The sequence below is a fragment of the Dermacentor silvarum genome, chromosome 2 (genome assembly GCF_013339745.2).
Source record: "Dermacentor silvarum isolate Dsil-2018 chromosome 2, BIME_Dsil_1.4, whole genome shotgun sequence".
Taxonomy (NCBI): Eukaryota; Metazoa; Arthropoda; class Arachnida; order Ixodida; family Ixodidae; genus Dermacentor; species Dermacentor silvarum.
In genome coordinates, this window is record NC_051155.1 from 205,855,423 (window position 1) to 205,877,998 (window position 22,576).

At 47.0% G+C, this 22,576-nt stretch overlaps 1 protein-coding gene and 1 non-coding gene across 2 annotated transcripts in view; one reads left to right on the plus strand and one right to left on the minus strand.

The window, feature by feature from the left end:
• Positions 1-1,122: 1,122 nt before the first annotated feature.
• Positions 1,123-22,576, plus strand: part of LOC119442466 (high affinity cAMP-specific and IBMX-insensitive 3',5'-cyclic phosphodiesterase 8B) — a 41,103-nt gene continuing 19,649 nt past the window's right edge. Inside the window, exons 1-10 of the mRNA XM_037707362.2 lie at positions 1,123-1,231; positions 1,404-1,489; positions 6,398-6,454; positions 11,084-11,274; positions 13,800-13,859; positions 15,164-15,221; positions 15,813-15,980; positions 19,377-19,609; positions 20,549-20,619; positions 21,386-21,456. Coding sequence (XP_037563290.1) covers positions 1,409-1,489; positions 6,398-6,454; positions 11,084-11,274; positions 13,800-13,859; positions 15,164-15,221; positions 15,813-15,980; positions 19,377-19,609; positions 20,549-20,619; positions 21,386-21,456 — 990 coding nt within the window. The 5' untranslated portion in view covers positions 1,123-1,231; positions 1,404-1,408. The remainder of the gene's footprint in view (positions 1,232-1,403; positions 1,490-6,397; positions 6,455-11,083; positions 11,275-13,799; positions 13,860-15,163; positions 15,222-15,812; positions 15,981-19,376; positions 19,610-20,548; positions 20,620-21,385; positions 21,457-22,576) is intronic.
• Trnad-guc (transfer RNA aspartic acid (anticodon GUC)) lies at positions 9,954-10,025 on the minus strand. The gene has a single exon. It is a non-coding gene; the product is annotated as a tRNA-Asp (tRNA).

Below are 22,576 nucleotides of genomic sequence, written 5' to 3' on the forward strand. Positions count from 1 at the left end.
TCAGCGTCGCCGTCGCCGTCGCCGTGAGGTTCCGTATGACGTCAACGGCGATGAAATCGTCGCCGCGCTCCGGACGCTGTATGTGCAAGTGAAAGGGCGCGAAGGACGCGCGCTTTCACGGGGAGCGAACGCACGTCGGAGAGCAAACGCGCGTTCTGCGCCGTGCTCCCTGAAGGGCTGCAGAATTAAGCGTCTCTTTCCTCATTTCCATATTTAGAGAGCAAACGCAACTTTTTCCGTCGCGCGGAAGGCTGTGGGGGACGGGAGGGAGGGAGGGAGGGGAGGCGACGTTTAGCTGCGGCACCAAATACGTATTTATATAAAAATGCCGCGCTCGTTCGGTGCGAACGCGGGCAAAACGCCGAGTTCTGCGCGTTGCTGGTGCTGCTGCATGTCTGCTGCATACAGCTTATAAAACTACTATCCTTACTCCGTATAGCTCTCTACTAATTTGCTATCGCAATTGGTGCTTCGCCTTTCCGATGAAACTGCGATTTTTTTTTTTAGATGATAGCGGCCGCTACAGCCTGGTCAAGTAGCCTGCCACAGAATATATATAACCAGAATCCTTCCTTCCAGCATGGACGGACTCTGCTATAACGTTGTACACAGTTTGGCAGTTTGGCATACGTGATTCAATTCACTCTGTCCGGTTTTACCTTTAAAGTGGCCGAACCGTTAGGATAAATAAATGAATAAAATCAATGAATAATGAAAAGATCTGGGTGAAATATTCAGTCTACGCGTAGGTATACCAATCGACCATGTCTTAGCGCTGCTTTGTCACGTATAATAATCTTTTCGCATCTGGTTGCATGGCATGGTCGTGCTTTCTTGTTCAGCTTTATAACTCGATTTTACGACACTCGTCTTTACACACCGCCAGGTATTCCCTGTCGGTCCCTACGTGGGAGACGCCCGCTACGCGCTAAGCGCGTCCTGCAGGACCTAAATAAAGTTTTTCCAGTCCAGTCTTTAGCTTTAACTTCCACTTTAATTTTCCACCCCAGCTGCGATCCCTTGGACACAAAGGGACGCGTAATTTGCTTTGCTATATATTTCCGCAGAAGAGTCGCACGTGCGGCGGTGTGCTGGCTGAACGAGAAAACATGGAGAAGAAGACAAAGTCTGCTACGTAAAGGCGCGCGGTCACGTAACGGTTTGGCGCGAGGGCGGGTGACAGCAGAAGAAGAATAGCCAGCGGTCGCAACGGTCGTCAGAGCTGAGACAGGTAAGCGCCCGCCGGCACCGCTAAGCCTTACGCTGCCTTCGCCCGGTCATGTTGCCCTTTTGACACCGGCATCATTAGGCCATAGAGCGTCGTCCTATTTCTCTAGTTAGTCGCATTTCACTTCAGAAACCAGCGTGTTCCAACTATTTGTTTTGGTGCAATTGTTTCGCAGTTGCAATGGCGCCGCCGCAAGACGGAATCTCCCTCCAAGACGCGGACGCGAAATACAAGGTCGCACGCGAGCGCCTTTCCGTCGGAGTGAGTGCTGCGCAGTTTTTGCATATATTCCTTCATCTAATTTGGCTTAACTTTATTTCTTCCGTGCATGTCACCTGTATCCACACTGTAGTGCTTTGAAGAGTTAACATGGTGCTTATGACGAAGCGCACAGCGGTGTATCACTTTAAGAAGGAGGAAAGGGGGTATTGAATTAAGTTACCCTTGTAGGGGAGGAACTGATTTGCCACAACCATTCCTCCCTTTAAGGGGTAAGTGAGAGGGGATGAACTGTTACTCACTATATGCGGTTACTCCTTCGCGGACTACTGGCGCTGAGCCGTGCTCCCTCAAGGGCTGCAGAAGATAGCGCCAACCTTTCCCTTTCCCTCAAGAACCACTTATCATCATCGGACTAAGAGTTGCTCTTTTCCGATTCTCCTCAATGGAGTAACGGTTATTCTTTCCCATGCTCCTCGAAGATGGAATTAATGAAATTAGCCCTTTATACACTGATAAAAAAATGGCTGGGCTGAAAAAAAAAAACGCGCCCGCAAGTAGGATTCCAACTCACGTCCTCTCGCTCACAAGTCGGGTACCCTAACCACTTCATGGCAGCTCGGTTGACAAGTCAGGTTACCGAGATGAGGTTAACCACCTTCACGCAGGTGCGGCGATTAGGAAGACTCGGCATTTGGTGAATGCTATGCTGGGAGAGTCTAACGTTGCGCATACTTACAAATATAAGCGACTACATAAAGAAAGCTGCCCGATTATTCTTACGGTAATTTAAACTGAGACATGGCGTGATCTTTCTGTAGCGAGCGCAAACGGGGCACGCAAGACGACAGAGAAGGACAACTTCTCTATCGCTTATTAGCTTGCCCCTTTTGAGCTACACATCGCTTCAGTTAAGTTTATAATCTCCTTGGAACGAAAGGAACTCCTTAGGTACTATTGGCCAAGAAAATCTGGCAATCCATTTATGACTTGCGCGCTTAATGTATATCGTTCACTTATTGTGTGCACGCACACGAAGTGCACGGCTCTTCAGATACCACCTTTTAAATTTCAGGCAATTTTCTCACGAAGATGCAAAGTGCTGCTTTACATCGAGTTCAGTAGACAGTACACAACTATTCATGATATATAGACAATACTGCGTTCGCCGCATCACTCCACGAGGCGGACGAAAACAGCAGAGTGCATGGGGAGTAACTGTTGCAGTTCGTCCTCGCCGTTGCTTTCTTTCGGACCAGGGATCATACACTTACTCTCCAAAATTTTCACACGCCACGCGTACTCATGCAGTTACTCCCTTGAGGGACGAAAGTGCCCTTTTTTGGACTAACTGTGCAGTTACTCCCGTTTTCCCCAGCGTACCTCTTAGAGTGTATATTCGTGTAATCGTTCGTAACGCCAGATGTACGCTACGTAATTGATGCACAGCCTCCTTAGAAAAGATACGCCAAGAGGAATGCCTCGGTGCCATGTTGATACGATTGCGTATGGCTCAGTGAATGTGAACCATGTTGGCCCGCGAAGCGCAGCCACCGAACAAACAAGCCAAGCACGCCTAGTAGTTGGCCCGTTAAGCGCAGCCCCACTGAAGGAAATCCAACCCAATACCTACCAACCCTATACCACACTACGTGGGAGTGCACGCTACACAACATAGAACACCATGACACGAACACCACGAGGGAGCAATGGGAGGCACTGCTGTCCAGCTCGGCTCTCGACGACCAGCTCAAGCTGATCCAGAGAGCAGAGAAGATGGCAAGAGCCAATGGAGCCCTGGACTAGGGGCCCCGACCATTAGCCATGCCCCATTGGGGCAAGACAAAACTATCTTTGGATTAAAGTTTATCTATCTAGCCACTCAAGGAACAGGTCAAGCACGCCTAGTCTTGATGACTCACATGTTTATTGCGTCTGAACGCCGACTACCGCGGCCACTTATCACTTGCCCGCTAGGCATGGCGCAGCAGCAACACAAAAAGGCAGCGCTGCTTGGGGGCGCTGCATTCCGGCAACTTAAACATTGTATCACATGTGCTGACATCAGATGCGTGGTAGTAAATGCGCAGATATTGTTGACATTTTCGTCGCAGTTTTCACTGAATCAGTTCGAATTATTGATGCGAAAGGGTCATTTGACCCATTCAGCTATAAAGCTGGCGTCTGTCGTCTGTAGCAGCGAAACTACAGGTAAATTCCCATTGGCTGCGGCGCCACGCCACGAGCGCGCCTCGACGGAGCAGAGCGGGCGTAAGCGTACACCTGCTGCGGCGATAGCGCACCAAGTGTTGCGTGAATGGAGAGGTATTCGCCGCGACGCCACGTCACTCTCGATCTCGAAAGCCGGCGCACGGTCCGTATCTCTCTCTCACACACCCCCACTGGGCCTATAGCTGCTGCGTGCGCCTGCCGTCGTAGCGCAGGACGTCGGTGGCATGCGGCGTTGACACCGCAGGCTGCTGCAGCTTACTGGCTCGGGCAGCACGTACCGCTATGGTACATTACTCGCAGCGCAAAACTAGAAGGACCGCTCAGCGGCGTTCGATTGTACATCAATGCTTTCGCATTCACGACTCATAAGAAGTGCTTAGGCATCCTTGGATCTTTTATTACATTATCGTGCAAGCAAGTTAAACATACACTACATTAAATATCATACTATGGTTAACTGTGTCAAATATCTTAGTAAAATCTAGAAACAAATAACCGACAAAACATCCAAAAATTTTTACACCATGAAAGAATAGCCAAGTTCCGTGGAGCAGCCAGGTCTAAATTCTTATGTAGTGACCTTATCGGAATACGAGTAGTCCAGACTTGCAACAACAATGCGGTAAGGGTTTGCCAGGAAGTTAAGCCGTTACGAGCCAGCAGTTCCAGAAATTTGCGTTTAAATTGTAGGGATTTAGAGGCCCCTGCGCATGCACGTGCGACCATGCAAAATGTAAGACTACAATAAGGGGTTGATGTTAAAGGCTCACCAAATCAAAATATAATTTGAATAGTTACTGGTAAGTAACCCTTCAACAGTACCAAAGAAAACCACTTTTATCGTGAGGAGGCTTGCTATATGCCAGAAAAGATGCAAAAACGAAAGACTGGCGGTGACACCGCTTCTAAATTTCTGCACCAGCACGTCGATACGTCATGAATTCTGACGGTGCCTGCTTGGGCCCTATAGTTAACATTTTATCGACAAAAGATGGACTACATTTTATACTAAAAGCCACCTTAGCCACGAGAGGCCAAGGTTGCTTTTCCTTTCATAATGTATAGATGGCAGTAGCCGAGAAGAATGGTCGCTTGATGCGTGCCGTTTTCCCGCGCTTCCACTGTTGGAAGTCACGTGACCAAGAGCGCGTCAGGGGAGGAGAGCGCACGTCTCCACCTCCGCTCGGTCGTGGCGCCGTATTTTGGAAGTTATCTGCGGCGGGTGCAAGGATTTACGGCGAACCGAGATGGCTGGTGGCTTTGTGCGCGCCGTCTTCCCGCGCACCTAGTCTTGTAGATCGCGCAATGTGTTTCGAAAACGCGGTGAAGCGAGCGGAGAGCACGAAGCGTTTGCTCCCTGCGGCCGGCGCTCTTAATCACGCCAGTCTTGCGACAGCGAGCGCTCGCGGCCATCGAGTGAGATAATCAGTAAGCAATTATGGTACTGCAAGTTACAAGGCCGATAAAACTACGTGCATTACTTGTTGTAATTGTCTAACACTTTGCTGTCGCCGTCAATGAGTCGCCTTACGGGCGAAACTGCGACTTTTATAACTGAGCCACAATGACCCAATTAAAAAAAATGCGTTTAAATCCGTGACATCACACTGACGTACGGGCGCTGGGGTGTATAACGCAAAATTATAAAAAATGAAACTGCTCTTATAATAGACCTATCACCGTGGATTAACAGGATTTTAAAGAATATTTATCAATCTAAGCTGTTTTAGAGTATCTCTTTAGTGTCCCTTTAAGTCAGTCCGTGTTCGTGGCCACTATGTATGTATATATACAGGGTGTCCCAGCTATCACGCAGCACGATTGAAGAAAACAGGAAATGCCTTACGCGAAGCAAACCTAGTGCGTATTGTTTCCAGTACAGTGGAGTAACCGTCACTAATTTTTTGGTTACTGAGATTTAATTAGCTAATTGTAATTAATTATCTAACTCGAGAGGTACTGTCCTAATTATCAAAGTGTCAATGAGAAGATTGTAGAGCAACATGAAATACTCCCGATACAGCTTTCTGTTGCTCAATACCTGCTACATAAATGTGTTTTTCCGAGCGTGCGGAGCGACTGGCCGCTCGAGGCATTTTGCGTGTATTCGCAAGCTTCTTTCACGGTCGGAAAAACGCATTTATGTAGCAGGCATTGAGCAACAGAAAGCTGTATCGGGAGTATTTCATGTTGCTCTACAATCTTCTCATTGACACTTTGATAATTAGGACAGTACCTCTCGAGTTAGATAATTAATTACAATTAACTAATTAAATCTCAGTAACTAAAAAATTACTAGCGGCTACTCCACTGTACTGGAAACAATATGCACTAGGTTTGCTTCGCGTAACGCGTTTCCTGTTTTCTTCAATCGTGCTGCGTGATAGCTCGGACACCCTGTATATATGAGTAGGTCAATCGATTGGGTGGATGTCTCATTTTCCCTTTAATTACTTCTCTCCACCTAGCGGGCTTTCGCTGAACTATTACGTCATATATATAACATACGCTTCCTATACTGCGCCCTCGCTACCATTCGTCGTCGCACGCTTTCACCTGGGTAGCGAGGACTTCCTTCCTTCCATACGTCCTCAAGCTGAGTGAATAAATAGTTAAACAGGCCAGTCGTTGTTGTATTACTGTACGTATGACGCTTACTTCGCGTATTATAGTATTCACACCGTCATTTATTCTAACCACCCTTTTCCTCTTCTGCAGCAAGGGACCGTCGCACTCAAGTTCGGCTCGATGTACCTCACAATCCCGACCGTCAGAGTAAGCATAGCGGCTGGTTGCCTTTTTCCGTCTTGACGCCTTTTTGTAACGCTTAACATCTTAAGGGATCTGGACGACCTCAGTTCGTCACGATCAGTTCGCACATTTTGGCTTATGGCAAGCTCACCTCGTCATGGGTATTTCATCCACTTTCTGAATGGCTCCTGATAAAAAGAGGCCCATTGCCTCCGAGATCGCACAGCTCTCATAACGGGTATAGCATTATCATCGTCAAAGGGCAGAACATTGCATTCGCAAAAAAAAAAATTGCAGGACGCTTAAGCTTCGCCTTTAAGAGTGGAACGCGATAGCGTTATCGGGACGCGTTCGCATAGCATTTTTCTTTGAGTAGGTTTCACTGCAAAACAGAACGTGGGAAAGCCAGCTTACAAAGACCAAGCTTACACCGAACCTTTAAGGTCGGCTTAGCTTTCGAACAGAAATGCTTTGCTGGGAAGACGTTTCTCCAGGGGCAATATAAGTCGTCTTATATTAAAATGTGAAGGCCCTATGACCTTTTTTTTCATTTTTTATTAATTGTTTGCTTTTGCCCCGACGCGCGCGCGTGTCCAAAACGCATTAGGCAGGTGAAGTCCCAATTTGACCTGCCGACGATGCGAGCGCCAGGATTTTCGCAAGTAGCATACCCGAGCGCGCCGGTGTTGGTATGGTAGAAATGCTAGCAAAAGGGGTTTGTGTTTGAGTTTCCTCGTAGCAGAATTATGCTTTCTTGTACATTCGAATAACAGTCCGACGCTACCATGTCTGTAGGCTGTGGTTAAGTCGTACTTTACCATTTTTCTAACGGATTTCACTGTGAGAAATTAAATTTTTGTTCACTAACACCTTGCACCACACGGAGGGCCTGCGTGGTCGGGATGGTTCGGAATGATTTTCTCCTGCACTAACACATACTTTGCACCACGCGAGGGCCTGCGCGGTCAGGGTCGTTCGACATGATTTTCTCCGCCACGGACGCCGACGTCCACACCGACGGGGGATTTTCTGCGACACGAGGCCCTAAACGCTATCGCGTTAAAACAGGATCGCGATGGTTTAGGGGGGGAGGGGCATCGATGGTGCGGACTGCCGTGTTTTAAGCACTGTCATACTGCTGGTAGTCTGCGCTAGTCTACCCAACTTCAGTGAAGGAACACCATAGTACAAACAATATCTTCAAGAAAAAAAAAAAGAGCGAATTGGGCGGTTCATATATAGCTTACAATGGGGTGTGCGAATATTCGAAACTTTCGAATAACTAATCGAATAGTCCTATTCGATTCAATCATCGAATCGAAAAGTCACTATTTGAAAGCACGACTATTTTTCGAATATTTTACGTCGCCGACTGTACACAATCAAACATGAAATTGAAGCAAACATTTTATGTTTCGTTCTATGCTCAGTGGACATAACCAAGACATAACGGTCACTTTTTCGGCTAAACACGATCACCCGCAATAAAATGTTTATACACGGCATTTGGCAGTGGGCATTGTTTGATGCTATTTATAGATGCAGCTCCTGTGTCCTCTGATCGGATTAAATCAGATGATGATGCACTGTTGCACATGGAGGTTCCGTTGTGTTTGACCTGTAGAGCCTCTCAAGATGAGTTACGCATTCCTTGAGGTCTGTGACAGGCTGGCCTGTTACATCTGTTATCTGCACAGAGGACTCGTTCTGTCTGTCCAAGGACCGGACATATTGCCAGAAACACTGCGCAGTTGATTTGCCATCAGCCCGGAGGCTCTGCATTTGGCGCATGTTCGCCTCCACAAGTTTCACCTGCACCAGAATACGTTTCGTTGCAGTACCATCTGCCGGGACAATTCGAACTAGCGAAAAAGTGATTTTTTTTTTTTTTTTACTCTGCCGTCGCCGCGTAGAAGACACTAGTATCTGGTCGCGACAGTATATAGATTTTCGTCCACACGTGTACCTAATAAGCTTTATATTATAATGCATGACCGCGTATTTACTGTGAGCCTTGAGTTTTAAAACAATCTGCTTAGTTTTTCCTAATGCTCCGATTGTGCTGCTACTTGTCACATAGTCCTGCTTGGTCTTCGGACTGCAGTATGTACTAAACAAAATAATCAAGCACGCTTTATAATGCGCAGCATAATCACAAGAAATTTATCTTGTTGGGAACATCAGGATGTTAAAACTGTTTGATAATAATAGGGAGGAGGCTGAACACTATATTCGCAAACTATTCGAAAAATATTTTATATCGTCGCCTAGTTAGTACAGCTAACACAGTTCACAAGCGAAAGATTGGCAAAAAAACGTCTGCCTTCAGCAATGGCTGGTCCTCGGAGAGCGCGCGCGAAACCATGAACTTCGAATGTCGTTCTCGCCTCAAGGGGCCAGTGTTAACACGTGCCAACTTGTTTCACGTCAATATTTGATTCGATTCGGTCACAAAGACTGCTTTTATTGCGATAGCAATTATATGGACACTTGAACCGGATTTCTGCCGTCGCCGTCGCCGTCGCCGTGAGGTTCCCTATAGATAAAATCTTCGCCGCGCGCCGTATGCCCGAGAGGAAGCGTGCGGAGACGCGCGCTATCACGGAGAGCGAACGCACTCAATCTCCCACGCGCAAGCAAGGAAGCAGGAAGCCAGCGCCGGAGGGAGCAAGGGGGGGGGGGGGGGGGGGGGGCGCACTTCTCTGCCAACAACCGCGCTCGTCGCTCGCTCGCACCGTCTCCTATCTCGCTCTGACCTTTAAGTGCATTCGCCGCTCAGTTTCCGTTGAAGCGATAGACCGCACATACCTTCGCCCGCTGCGGCGTATGCTTGCTGCCAGCGTTTTGACAGTCGTTGTCTGCTGTCATTCAGTGTGATCTCTTCGTGTTTGTGCGCGCTCACACCACGCTTGTTCATTCAGTTCGTAATAGTCGGGCCACATTTTCCAACGCACGCTACACACTCAATGCTGCCCGGATCGGCAGTGCAGCGCTACAGGTGTGTCCCTTCGCACGCGCTGCCCACGGGAAGCGCTTCTCAACACCACCGTTTCACACGCGCCTTCTCGTGGTCATCGAGTCTCTCTTCATGTCGGTCTACTTACGCCGCAGCACACCTGCTTACTTAATCAGCTCATGTTTACTACAATTCATATTGCTACCAAAGCCGCTCACCTTACTTCGTATGACATTGCTGTGTTGCTATCGCATTCATTGCTTCGCCCTTAGGGCGAAACTGTGACATTTTTTGCGTACCCCTAGTTAATAAACAATTATCCTGTGCTGTACAATGTTTCCAAGTTTTAATGAACCATATTGGCACCGTTTTTCGAAGAAAGAAAATCCTTTAACGGGTGAACACTGCCCATTTGTAAAAAGAAATGCTCATAAAATTAATTCAGGGCAACACGTAAAAAAAAGCATTAAGAAACGAAGCGCTCGTAAATTTTTATTCTAAATGAATAAACTTGATTGAGTGGCGAGGAGATTAAAAAAAAAAAAAGAGGAAAAAAAAAAAAAAAAACTCCCCGTCGGGGAATCGAACCCCGGTCTCCCGCGTGACAGGCGGGGATACTGACCACTATACTAACGAGGAGCGGCGTTCGTGATCCTATTAGATTTCGTGTTGTGAACGCCTCCAACTTCGCGTAAAGCTTTTTTTGTGGTGCCCGACACACATGCCTTATTTTTTATGGCAGCTGCGTACGCAATCTACGCGCAACGTCTCCCTTCAACTCATCGGAGTATTACCAGGAGGAGATGCCTCTCGAAATCTAGAAAAGCAACATTCTCGGGAGTATCGCTCTCGGGCAGGCCGCGCGCGATCTGCTCGTTTGTTGCTGATAAGGGGACACACGTGGTCCGTCCTAGCAACGCTTACGTTCTCTTGGAGTGAAGGAGCGACCTTGGTCTGCCATCTGCGCTTTTGCCGCGGCTCATACAGGCAATTCAACAAAAACAGCGCCTTTTGTTTTCTCTTTAACTTTAAGCTGAAGTACTCGATACATTAACAGCTTTTTTTTTTTCTTTTCTTTTTTCGTGATCGACGCACGTACACGCAGGCAGAAGGATAATGGTGAGAGACAGACTATGCAGCTATTTTACGAAAATTTCGTATGGTTCAAAGGCCAATTGTAAATCGAGAAACCGCATATTGACCTTCAAGGGGGTTTTAAAGAAGCCTCTTGGATATGTGCAGCTTGCCGCCGTCACGGTCGTACTCAATGTCGCACTGTAACCTCTGATTTGCCCGTACTCTGTGATGAGGAGTGCGGGTGCGCAGCAAGGCTCAGAAGCCATCCGAAATGCGGGAAATTCAGCGATAAAGAGGCGCCAAATTTGAACACGTATGTCACTTTCTGCACCTTTGTCAGCAATCTCATGAGGTCAGAGTGCGAATTGTAGATTGAGAGCCATACTACGTAAGTTAAGCGTGGCGCACCCGACATTGTAGGACAGAGCAACACACACAAACAAATACAGAAAAAAAAAAAAGAGATTATGCGCGCGTGGCGCTGTCTCTCACTCTTTTGTCCGTTCATTAAGTAGGAATGTGTGTTTTGTCTGGCTTCCTGCATTTATCGCAACTGCCATTATTGCACTGAAGTCTGAATCTGAGCCTTTAATCGTCCCTCCCGCGGCCTCTCTCCGCAGGTGATGTTCGTGTTCACCAAAGAGGACGCGCAGTACGGCGCGCTCAAGTGGGCCGCCGAGAAGATGCACTACGCGTGCAGCCTGAGTTCGACGGCCGAAGAGGCCGTCGAGAATTTCTTCAGCGAGCGCCCGCACCTGGTGTTCATCGACGCGCGGGGCAAGGGCGGCATGGACCCCACCGCTCTGTGCAGGTCCGGCGCATCACGTTATATCATGCATGATCCTTGCGGGGCGCTTGCCTCTAAGCGACAACCCCATGCTGCAATTGGGCTAGAGTGAGCTAGAATACTCTAGTTGGGCGACGCCAGTTTTCGGCCGCCATTGCGAGGGATAGACATGGACAATATGTATACCGTATAGACTCGTGTAAGGGCCGCAATATTTTCCACAATTTTGACTAGGTGCGGCCTTACCCGGCGGCCCTTACACGGCCGCCGGGTGCTTGTACGTGTAGTGCTATGCAGTGCTGTGTGTTTCTGGGGCATTATAACGTGCCAAAACCATATCATTGTGAGGCACGCCGTATTGGAAACTCCAAAATAATCTTTAGTTCCTGGGGTTCTTTAACGTACACCTAAATCAAAGTAGACGGCCGTTTTTGCATTTTGCCTCCATTGAAATGCGTCCGCCGCGGCCGGGATACAACCCTCGAGCTCAGCAACGTACCGCCGTGGCACATGGGCTACCGCGACGGGTCTGCTATTTCTCGAGCTTTCCTTCACTGAAATTCGACATTCCGGTCTACTGCTGCATGTCGCTATGTGAGTAGTGTGTCATTGTGGGCAGTTCCGGCCGCATAAGTTACGTATATGTGCGCGAATTTCCATACGGCGTTGAGTGCGACAACTTCACATATGAACTCTGCGATGCATGGCCATGCTGACCGTTCGTCCGCATTTCACACCAATTGGAACCGTTAAAAGGAAGGTTTAGCTTGGGCGCTCCTATTTAAATACATGAAAACGGCGAAATTGTTTTTATAGGCAGCCACTGCACCGGTTTTGATAAAGTGTGTTGCATTTAAAAGAAAAATTTTAAGTTTACTGACTGTGGGAAGCGCGTTATTGATTGAAGCTGTCAATCTACAAACATTGCTGCAAATTGCACGATTGAAAAAAGTACTCAAGTATCAAGCTTACAACTCTGGAACTCAGCAATAGAAAGCGATATATCAAAATTCTGTAAACTGCACCTAATAATACATCTAAAGCAGACACAATTGACGTATTATGTACACACCGCCATGAAACATACCACTTACCTGCTTGCAGAACCTTTGCAAAAGCATTGTAAACATTTCACCTAAGCTGTAAGTTTATCAATCAAATTGGTCCGCTCTAGATGCTCTAAAGGATGCAGAATCTCTGTATCTGTTTTTGAGCAGATCTACAGATGATTACCAAATTTAGGCAATTTTTCTAAGTATAGTTCGAGGTTTTGATGCAAAATTCTTCTAGAGTCACTCAAATGTTTTGCGAGGCTACACATCGGCTGTAGTAATAGGCGTGCAGGATCGCAAACAGTACATAAGATATCGCGGCATGCCGTGCTCGTTGGTTTGCTTCCCTCTCTTTCTCGTATAGTTTGCTCTGACGCAATTCTGCATGACGTAATACTCGACAAAGAAGTTGTAGCTCCTGCAGTAAAGGTCACTTCCCGTCGCCGCCAGTTTATTTATTTTATTTTGTTATACATCAAGGGTCCCTTACACTTTGTAGTAGCCACTTTGTAGTAGCCTTAGTACCACTTAGTACCCTTAATAGCCACTTTGTAGTAGCCTAATTCACTTTGTAGTAGCCAACAAGGCGTTAGTGGTGCAAGCCGTGGGAAAATGCCAATATATTTCATCAATACCGTTGCGGTGAACCAATTAAGCTTGGCGTTCGCAGGGCCATATTGTTATTCGGCAAGCACGCTATGTGTATGTCACAATGCGACAGCAAACTCAATGAAATCTCAACAGAGCGCGCACGGTCTACGAACGCGCACCCTATAAGCTGCGCTCGCGCGCACGTCTTTCCGTCACGATGGTGGCGGAAACCCCATGTTGACTGATGTGCGCACAGGCTTGTTAGCATTATAGGAAAGGTCCAACCACCAGGCGCCGGCGCAGATTGTAGCGCGCTTGCCATTGACAGGAAAGCATTTTCATCAAATGCAGATGTTCTGATTTGTTTTGTTTTTTTCGAGCTGGTGTGTTCGACAGTAACCAGAACGCATATAGGTCACGAGAACGAATTAGTCGCGAGAAATTTACTGCACCATTGGCTAACCTTGTACAATGATTCGACAATGTACTATTCTTTTACGAAACACAGCACTGCATCGGTGCAGCTCTTTTTGTTTGAAATCGTATTGCTGATTAAACCAGTTCTAGATTTCCACTTCTAAACACCAACCTCCCGCCCTTCCGTAAAACTGAAATAATGTACGACCTTGACTATCGTAGCTGTGCGTGTCATTGGGCATATGTAAGCAGTACGTATTAAGGTTTGCAAACTTCTCTACGAGCGTTAAGGTGACGAATAAACTTCCTACTGAACGAACCCGAGGCTTAGTTGTTTTTTCGTCATCTCCGAGAGAGTTCCTGTTTTGTGCCAGCCGAACCCATCTTATGCTTGATGATTTTATAATCTCGCCACCCCGTGCAATAGTTCTTGCTTAGGTACTTGCTATAATTTTATCTGGCCCGCATGTTTTTATCCCTCTCTGACAGGACTATGCGAGGCAACAGAGGCAGCCAGTTCTCGTGCATCGTCGCTGTCGTTAAGAGAGGGTGAGTGGATTGACGAATTGCGCTCGGTGATTGCTCCACAAGCGACCACCCTGCAACGTTTCCCGCTTGTTCAAAACCGATACGAAATGTAAGACGTCGTGGTTTTTTTTTTTTTTTTTTTACTATATACATGTTTTTCTTTTCTTTTTAGAGCGATAGCTCTACTACTAAAAGTACAAACCCAGAAAACGCCTGGTTCCGTAACTCTGACCTTCAAGCTCAGCCAAGGTCAAACAGGGACTTAGACTGCCACTATACCGGCGGCTGCTGCGTACGCCGCGTGAAAGCGACCTGCTTGAAAGCGACCTTGAAGGCGGATCTTGAAAGCGACCTGCCATGTGGACAAAGTGCGCGGTCGCGCGGGCCTCATCTTCAAAGCGATCTGCGATGTGTACAAAGTGCGCCGAGTGCTGGTAGCTTCGTATGCGCTGTGCTTTCGACGCTTGGTTCTAGTTGAAGCGAGATTCAGCGTGAAGGTCAAGTCGCTCGCTGCTGGTGCCGCGCCGACCAGAGTCTGTGTGTTGTCTTGTAGTGCAATTGTAGATGCGGTAGTTGCTGATGGTACCGAGCAGCATCTGTATCATTTCCCAAATTTGGCAAGCAAAACCATGCTATCGCTCGCCAAACTTGGTTCGGCCGCGTTCAACCAGGGCCAAATTTTTCCTTTATCTCCATAAAACCACATCATCTATCATTTTTGATACCTGAATTTGATACGTCAAAATTATGATTTAAGCGCTGGAAACTTCACGCAAAGCCCGTAGTAGCGTTTTTGATGCTATAGGTGGTGTTTTAGTTGTCGGTAGTTCAGCAAACCAATTACTAATTAATTATTGCAGTAAACCATTTTTGTTCAAATACTGATTTTTTTTTTGTACGCATGTTCTCGTATAGGCCAGAAATGTGAGAAAGCTGTTTATTTAAATAGAATGGTGTTCATGCTTTCTTCTGTTAATGGTCCGGCAGAGGGAGCTCGTGGTAGTCTGCGTCACTTAAATCGTGTTGAAGAGCACCAAGAAGAAAAACATTAAAAGTGACATGGAGTTTTTCTGCCATTTCAGGTCAGCGTGCTTCTGACTTCATCAACGGTAGACATGTGCAGTGGTTCATTATTTTGGCCCTAGTTACGCAATCATCATCCCCACGCTATGCCATTCTGCGTGATAACCACAGTGAAATGCACTATAGACGAGCAGACGCGTGAATCCGTCAAGTTTTCTTCAATTGCATATTTTATGCTTGACTGGAACAAGTGACATTGCAGACATAACACGTGATCACACCGTCTGTTCTTTACTTTGCAGGCTGGCCGACAAGGAAGACGCAGCCATCGTACCACTGCTCAAATACGGTTTCAGCAGGGTAATTTATCCTGATTGCACATATTTTTAGAAGAAAGTCTGACATCTTGCCCTAACACCCTCTTATTGATGCGCACACGTATATGACGTATTCGTGCGCACGCAAGCACGTATCCATCGTTAAGCAGGTCCTGCTGCTTCTGCAGAAACCATTGCACAGCCATATTATAGAAAACTAGTTACATGAAACGTTGTCAGGCCAGGCCAAGGTATAATAGTAAAAATAGGCTGATTGAACGACAATCCAGATAGCATACCAATATTTACACAGATTACATTTATGTGAAGGAAAACAATGCTTACAGATATTTAAACATTTCTTTAGTATATGAAACAACACATCTGGCAGTTTGATCTAGTTTACTTCTTATATCAGTTGAACAAGTGAGATCGAGGCCCCGTTCGGGAGTACGGAGACGCATATTCCTGCATACTCGCATACTACGCCAGGACATCAGCAGAATTTTATTTATGTTTAGGAAACAATGCCCGAAAAGTTCATTTTCGGTCAAAATTAGCAGCCAAAGCGTTTTCTTTTTTTTTTTCACTGTACGTTGACATATCTTAGTTTGCCAATTGCTTACGGCTGCAGTGGCTCACAGAAACCTGCTCCCACGGCGTTTGCCTGAACGAGATGATACAAATCGAGCACAACGACCTCGTCAACCTGCGGAAGTTAGAGGCGTCCGAGGCGCTGTTCACGGCACTGCACTTCACCCGTGACGGCATCTTCGTCACCGGACCTTCGCACGAAATACAGGTCGGCCTGCCTTTACGTACGGCTTGTCCTTATCCCGACGTGCATGTTTCGATGGTGCGCTCAACACCAGCTGCCAGCAGGTGTGAGCAAAGTGCCGGACGTCGTTAGACGGCCATCGCTACCTTATGGACCTCAATAAAGGTGGTGAAGAAGGAACGAAAACACCAATCTGGGCAAAATCGCGGCTGCCTACGTACGAGACCATTCGCCATCTTCGTACTATTGTCATCTTTAACTGCCGTGACAGATTGCGGAATTTTTTTAGACCTGCATATTTCGCCCCCCCCCCCTTTTTTTTCCCCTAAAAGTTGTGGTACCAGAAATGCCTATTGCATTTTTACTGGTCTTGTTGAAAAAGACGTGGCAGAAGTCATTGTGTATTATTTATTTGTCGAAATTAGAAGAACCTGCACATATACTTCACACATGTCCGAAAATTGCGGAAGGTTCATGGCGTGTGAACTCGTCGTCAGCACCAGAGAACGCTAGTTGTGATGACGACGTCATCAGCAGTTAAGGTACACCAGTTAAAGGGTTAAAGGGGACACGCGAGCGCGTGGCAAATAAGCCTGGTCAGCCACACGTCGCGCGGCATCGCGCCGACTGATTGCGTATGAAACGTATGATTGCGGTACCGTTCCTTCCACTGCCTACACACCTTCTTGCACATTGCCTTTTTAACGCGAGAGCGTTAAGGGCCCCGTGTCGGTGTCGGCGTGAATGTCGGCGTCCGTGGCGGAGAAAATTAACTCGAACTAATCCGACCGCGCAGGCCCTCCGCGTGGCGCAAGGTGTTAGCGAACAAAAATTGAATTTCTCACAGTGAAATCCGTCAGAAAAATGGTACATTACGACTTAACCACAACCTACAGACATGGTGGCGTCGGACTGTTATTTGAATGTACGAGAAAACATAATTCTGTTACGAGGAAATTCAAACACAAACCCATTTTCCAGCATTTCTGCCATATCAACAGCGGCGCGCTCGGGTAGGCTACTTGCGAAAATCTTATCCAGGTGGCGCTCGCATCCTCGGCAGGTCAAATTGAGACTTGGCCTGCCTAATGCGTTTTGGACACGCGCGCGCGTCGGGGCAATAGCAAACAATTAATAAAACAATAAAAAAAGGTCCTAGGGCCTTCACATTTTGATATAAGACGACTTGTATTGCCCCTGGAAAAACGTCTTCCCAGCAATGCATTTCTCTTTAAAAGTGAAGCCGACTTAAGGGGATCGGTGTAAGCTTGGTATTTGTAAGCTGACTTTCCCACGTTCTATATTGCAGTGAAGCCTACTCAAAGAGAAATGTGATACGAACGGGGCCCGATAACGCTATCGTGTTCCAATCTTAAAGTCGAGCTTAAGCGTCCTCCATTTTTCTATATTTTAACGCTGTTGGAACCAAATTACGAACCAAATTACACTCAGACACAACGATAGGTGCGCGCGCAGCGTCAGTCGTCGAAATCTGTGCCCGTATTCACACAAAGCTCTTACGCATAGCAGTGTTCGTAAGAGCAAATTCCAGCCAATGCTGATGCTGCGTATATCATTAGCGGAGGCGGCCTGCCAATGGCAAAAGAGCGCTTACGAACGAAAAGCTTTGTGAATTCGGCGCCTGATCTGCGGGTCAAGTGTGTCGGCTTTATTTTTATACATGACTCGCCAAAGATTCCAGCGTTTTCGTTGGTGCTTGCGTACGTTCTAGAATGTACGACGCTAATTGCGTCGCGCACTAATTCTGATTACACAAGGTTCGGCGACAACTTATAGACAACAGATAGAATCGGCGATAACATTCGAAAAAGTTCCGATACAAGAATGCGCGTGTTGCGCTGAGCGACATCTTTTTAACATTTGTTAACCGTTGATAAACGGTCACCGAAAAAAGACAAGTACGCGTGTCAATATTGATACTATACTCGCGAACTGAGAACGGGAGAATCCGATACATGGCTATCATGCTACTTGCAGTGGCGTAGCCAGGGATTGGAACTGGGCACGTGCACCCCCCCCCCCCCCCCCACCCTCCGATAAATATTTCTTTGTTAATATGGGGACTGTCCAGTCCCCTCCTCCCATTCCCCGGTCAGGTGTGCCCCCCCCCCCCCCCCCCTCGGCAAAAATTTCTGGCTGCGCCACTGGCTACTTGTCATACTAGGGTGTACTAGTCATACTCAACATTTACTGCGATTGCTTCCATAGCTGCGGTAGATGCAGTGCGTCCATATCAAATTCGAACGAAACTGGCCTTGTTCACTCGTGAAGACAGTAAAGAAGGAACGGTGCCCCATCGCCATATTGTTTTCGCATTTCGCGGTGGCGCCGCGCAACACGTGACCGACGAGGCTAATTGCCACGAGCTCGCATGGTCCCTATCATAGAGATGACTCTAGTAAATTGCAGGCAATAAGTGGCAGAGCGAAATCTTTGGGCAAACTTTAGGAGGATAAGATTGCCTCTGAATGGGCACATGCAGGTTGTCGTCTGCACTCGCGGCCCTTCGATAGCCGGAGACGGTACCATCGGCATACCATGCATATGCATGGCATCACCATAATAAATTGAAACGTGAACAGGAATGATCATTACACCTATTACATGTAGTTATATAAAAATGCGACGTGTAATCGCTATGTGGCTGGTTTCTAAGCATGGAGTTAGCCCCAAGTGTAAGTTTTGGAGTCTGGATTAGGCCACTGTTAAACGGTACCATCGTCATACCACGGTATCACCATCATAAATTGAAACGCGAACAGGAATGATCAGTACACCTATTACGTGTAATTACATAAAAATGCCATGTGTAATCGCTCTGTGGCCGGTTCCTAAGCATGGAGTTAGCCACAAGTGTAAGTTTTGGAGTCTGGATTATAGGCCACTAGCTGTTAAAAGTGCAGGTGAACCTAGATATATGGGGTGCGTTCGTCGCTTAAATACTCTGCGATTTTTCTTATCGTGATACGCCGTTACATCTTGCGGGCTCGTCAAATCTTTGCTTACGCAGATTCCCATAGTGCGTGAAATCAGCATGATCTTTTTAGTTCACACATAGGAGAGCTCTCGTATAACGAATCGCCTTATACTAGGTAGCCCCATCTGTACCCTTGCAGATTTTATTCGAGTGGCCGGCTCTGTTCTCCACGGAATTTTGCAATGAAACAACGGTACCTGTAAATATCTTTAGTGCTACAAATATGCGCCTTCAAGCGCATGATTCCCTTTTAAAGCTAAGCCTTCCTACTAGAGATTTTGCGCTAGAATAACGAAAGGACAGACTGTAGTGAGTACACACTCACAGGACATCGTACCTCGTTCCATGCCTCGTTTCCCGGGGTTTGGCGCGTCAGTTCGCCAGCATAGAATGTTCTAATTAAAGCCCGTGTTTCTGCGCAGTTCGTGAACCACGCAGGCGAGAGGCTGGTGGGCTACTCGGCGGAAGAGCTGCTGGGCGAGAACGCCCGAGATCTGCACCGCATCGGGTCCCTGAAGGCAGAAGTGGCCGAGCGCATCAGCACCGAGCTTCGGAAAGGCCACCAGTGGCAGGGCACACTATTCCAGCGCCGCAAGTCCGGCGAATGCGTTCCCGTCTTGAGCAAGATCGTGCCGGTCGACCTCACTAGTCCAGGGTATTCAATGTAGTCACACTAGGTTCTTCCACCTAACTGAAGTCAAATAGGGGTTCGAACTCAGTGACGTGATTCCCTTGTTCTTTTTTGTAGACAATATGCCACCCGGGTTGGGCTGGAATCTTGCATAGCTGGGAGATACACGTATATATAATGGCTCTCCTGGTTAAACCGCGAATTGTTATGGCTAAATATTCCCATTAAGGCAGCAGTTGGAGGTGTTGATTGCTCGATGCTTACGTGCCTGCAACATATGACCTACGTGTGTGTGGCGATGTCTGATCAAAAAGAAAAAGTATGAACTAAACTGACGAAAATTTTCCTTCGTAAGTGCTGCTTGCTATTGGCCTGTTACCTTCGTTAATATTATGTCCAGCATCGTAATTGACTGTAACGTTCTCTTACAAATAGTTCTAGCGTAGGGAACATTTTTTTTTTTTTGCTTGGGTGCGTATGCTGTCCCAGATTCCCAGTTGAAGCGGGAACCTGGCTGTAGTGGTGGCGACTACATCTGTTAGGAAGGCGAAGTGGTTCCGCCTTGAGTCGTCCAGCTATACGAGAAGCATTACACTCTCTTGGGACAAGTGAGTGGAATGATCGCTTCACTGTTCTCTGAAATTCAAATGTTAATATAGACTCGTATTCCTTCTGGACAAAATAGGCAAGCACGTGCCTGCTGCAACCTTAGGATAATTTTTAAAACTGGCCTGAATATATTTATCTTGCCTTTAACCAACACCCCAACCACTCTATTTTGTCGTGTGCAACCACGGCACGCAGTAGGAATAGCAAGTCAGCGTTTTTCCAACACCGAGATTGACAGCAGCGTCGCCGCGCCTTCATGACCTCAAGTTAGGCTGTTTGCCTCTTTTGTTGGGTTGACCCTGTCATGGATAAGACTCGTCAACCCTTTCTTCCCCCACTGTCGTGTACGTGCAGGAAGTTGGACCACGTTGTGTACGTCAAGGAGAGTCCTTTTCTCATGGAAAGGCCCTTCTCTCCTGACACTGGTAAGCTTTGCTGTAATATATCTGGGAACAAGGCGCCGCTCCTCAATTATCCACAACACTTCTTTATTTGGTTCTTTGTTTACATTGGACGTATTGTTTATTTCGTACTTGACAGTATAGTCAGGCCGGGTCAAGGAATGATGAATCATTCAGATAGTTTGCAACTTTATCGAGGTTTACTAAATGCGTGTATCATCGCACGAGTGTACTGCTGTCGTTTATATTGAATGACCCAGATTCGAATGAACCGAACGAACGGTGAAATTTCTTGCTAATATGTCAATTATTTGCGTTAAGAAAGACATGATCATTGCCACAATGCCTTTGTAAGCGTTACCAATACCGCTTTATGTCCAAAGCAATGCCTTTATGCCCTGGTGTGTGTTTCTTTTTGGCTTCCCTCTCACTGTTTACATCGCATAACTTGTTTCGTCTGATGCTGCGTTGTAACATCATGCGCTCTTGTCTCTTAAAATCTTGAACTTGGACACGTCTACTTAGCGATGTGAGTTTTTCAAGTACGACGATGATGTCTACACCAATGGTCGCATCCGTATCCTAGCTTGTTTCTACGGTTACCGCTTCTCTCCTAAAAGCAGCTGCAGCAGACTCGCACCATCTCACGGCACGTCTTCGCCTAATACGTGAATATGGCAATGACTATTACTTACAATGACGACACGCTGTGTGTGTATGCGGGACTACTGCTGAAGAAATGCAGCGTTGATTCTTTATTACATTTTGTGTATCTCCCACCCACAAACAGCCGGCTCTAACAAGCGACAGGCGTACGCTGCCAAGTACCACGCAATGACGATCGAAGGTCCCATAACAAAGGTACGCCTCCGAATACCGCGCCAGATAAAATGGCGTGAAGCGGCATGCCCGGCCACCAAAGTTGGTCGCTGACGTTAAGCCTAACTCAACCTCCGCAGTTACCGCAGTGCCCGTGTTAATGTTGCCACGCAGGCAAGGATGCAAAGCAATTTCAATGCGAACTGCTTATCGACAATAAACGTTTGGTTTGGTCAAGTTGGCTCATTTGGTGAATATGATCAGGGCAGTGCGCGCAAAAAACATGGGACAGAAAGGCGAGTCAACAACCGTTGACATCAAAGAAAGACAAGGCCTTATTGGGCGCAGTAGTGGACTACGTGGTTCGTTGTTTAGACTGCACTACCCTCGGGATCGGCATACATTTTCAAACTGCATTATCTCCAGTATTGGCCCATATTTTTCGTTGAGCAAAGCCACAACTTCTGGCTACGGTTTTAGGCGACCGCAGTTTGAACGAGCACATCTCGGTTTTATTTCGGCCGCTAATTACGAATTTTTACTGCTCTGTACATAGCTCTACGCTAACTTGGCGAGTCTCTTTCATCCCAAGCTTCATTTTGAAGGGCATTTTTTTTTTTGCTGTTTTACGTGCACTAGAAGGCTCAAATCGTCTAATTTGACTAGACAAAAGCGGCCAGATACCCCGATTCCACTGAAATCGATCCGAAGTCTACAAAGAAGACCTTGTATTCAAAAACGTCCTTATTTTACATGTCGCTTATTCGTCCATGTGGTAATGCGCTGCCTTGCTGCTTATACTTATCGGACCAACTTGCGCCCAGAAAAACGAAAACAACCTCGCATAGGTAATAATGTTGCCACGATCGTCGCATCGTATGTATGATTTTTTGCGATCCAGGGCCCGGAAAAACAGCACTTAAGTGAAAACTGTAAGAGCAGTTGGCAGCCTACTGCAATGCAGGGCGTATTATCAGCGAAGGCGGCTGCTTAATGGCGAAAGAACTTAAAAAAGAAAAGCTTTGTGAATTCGGCCCCAAAATGATAATTTACATAAGTTTTTTTTTTTTTTCGTAAGAACGTTTAGTCACTGGCTGGCCACCTTTGCTTATATGTTTGGCCGGTGTCCGTTATTACAAACCATTTGACAGCGTACGACGTG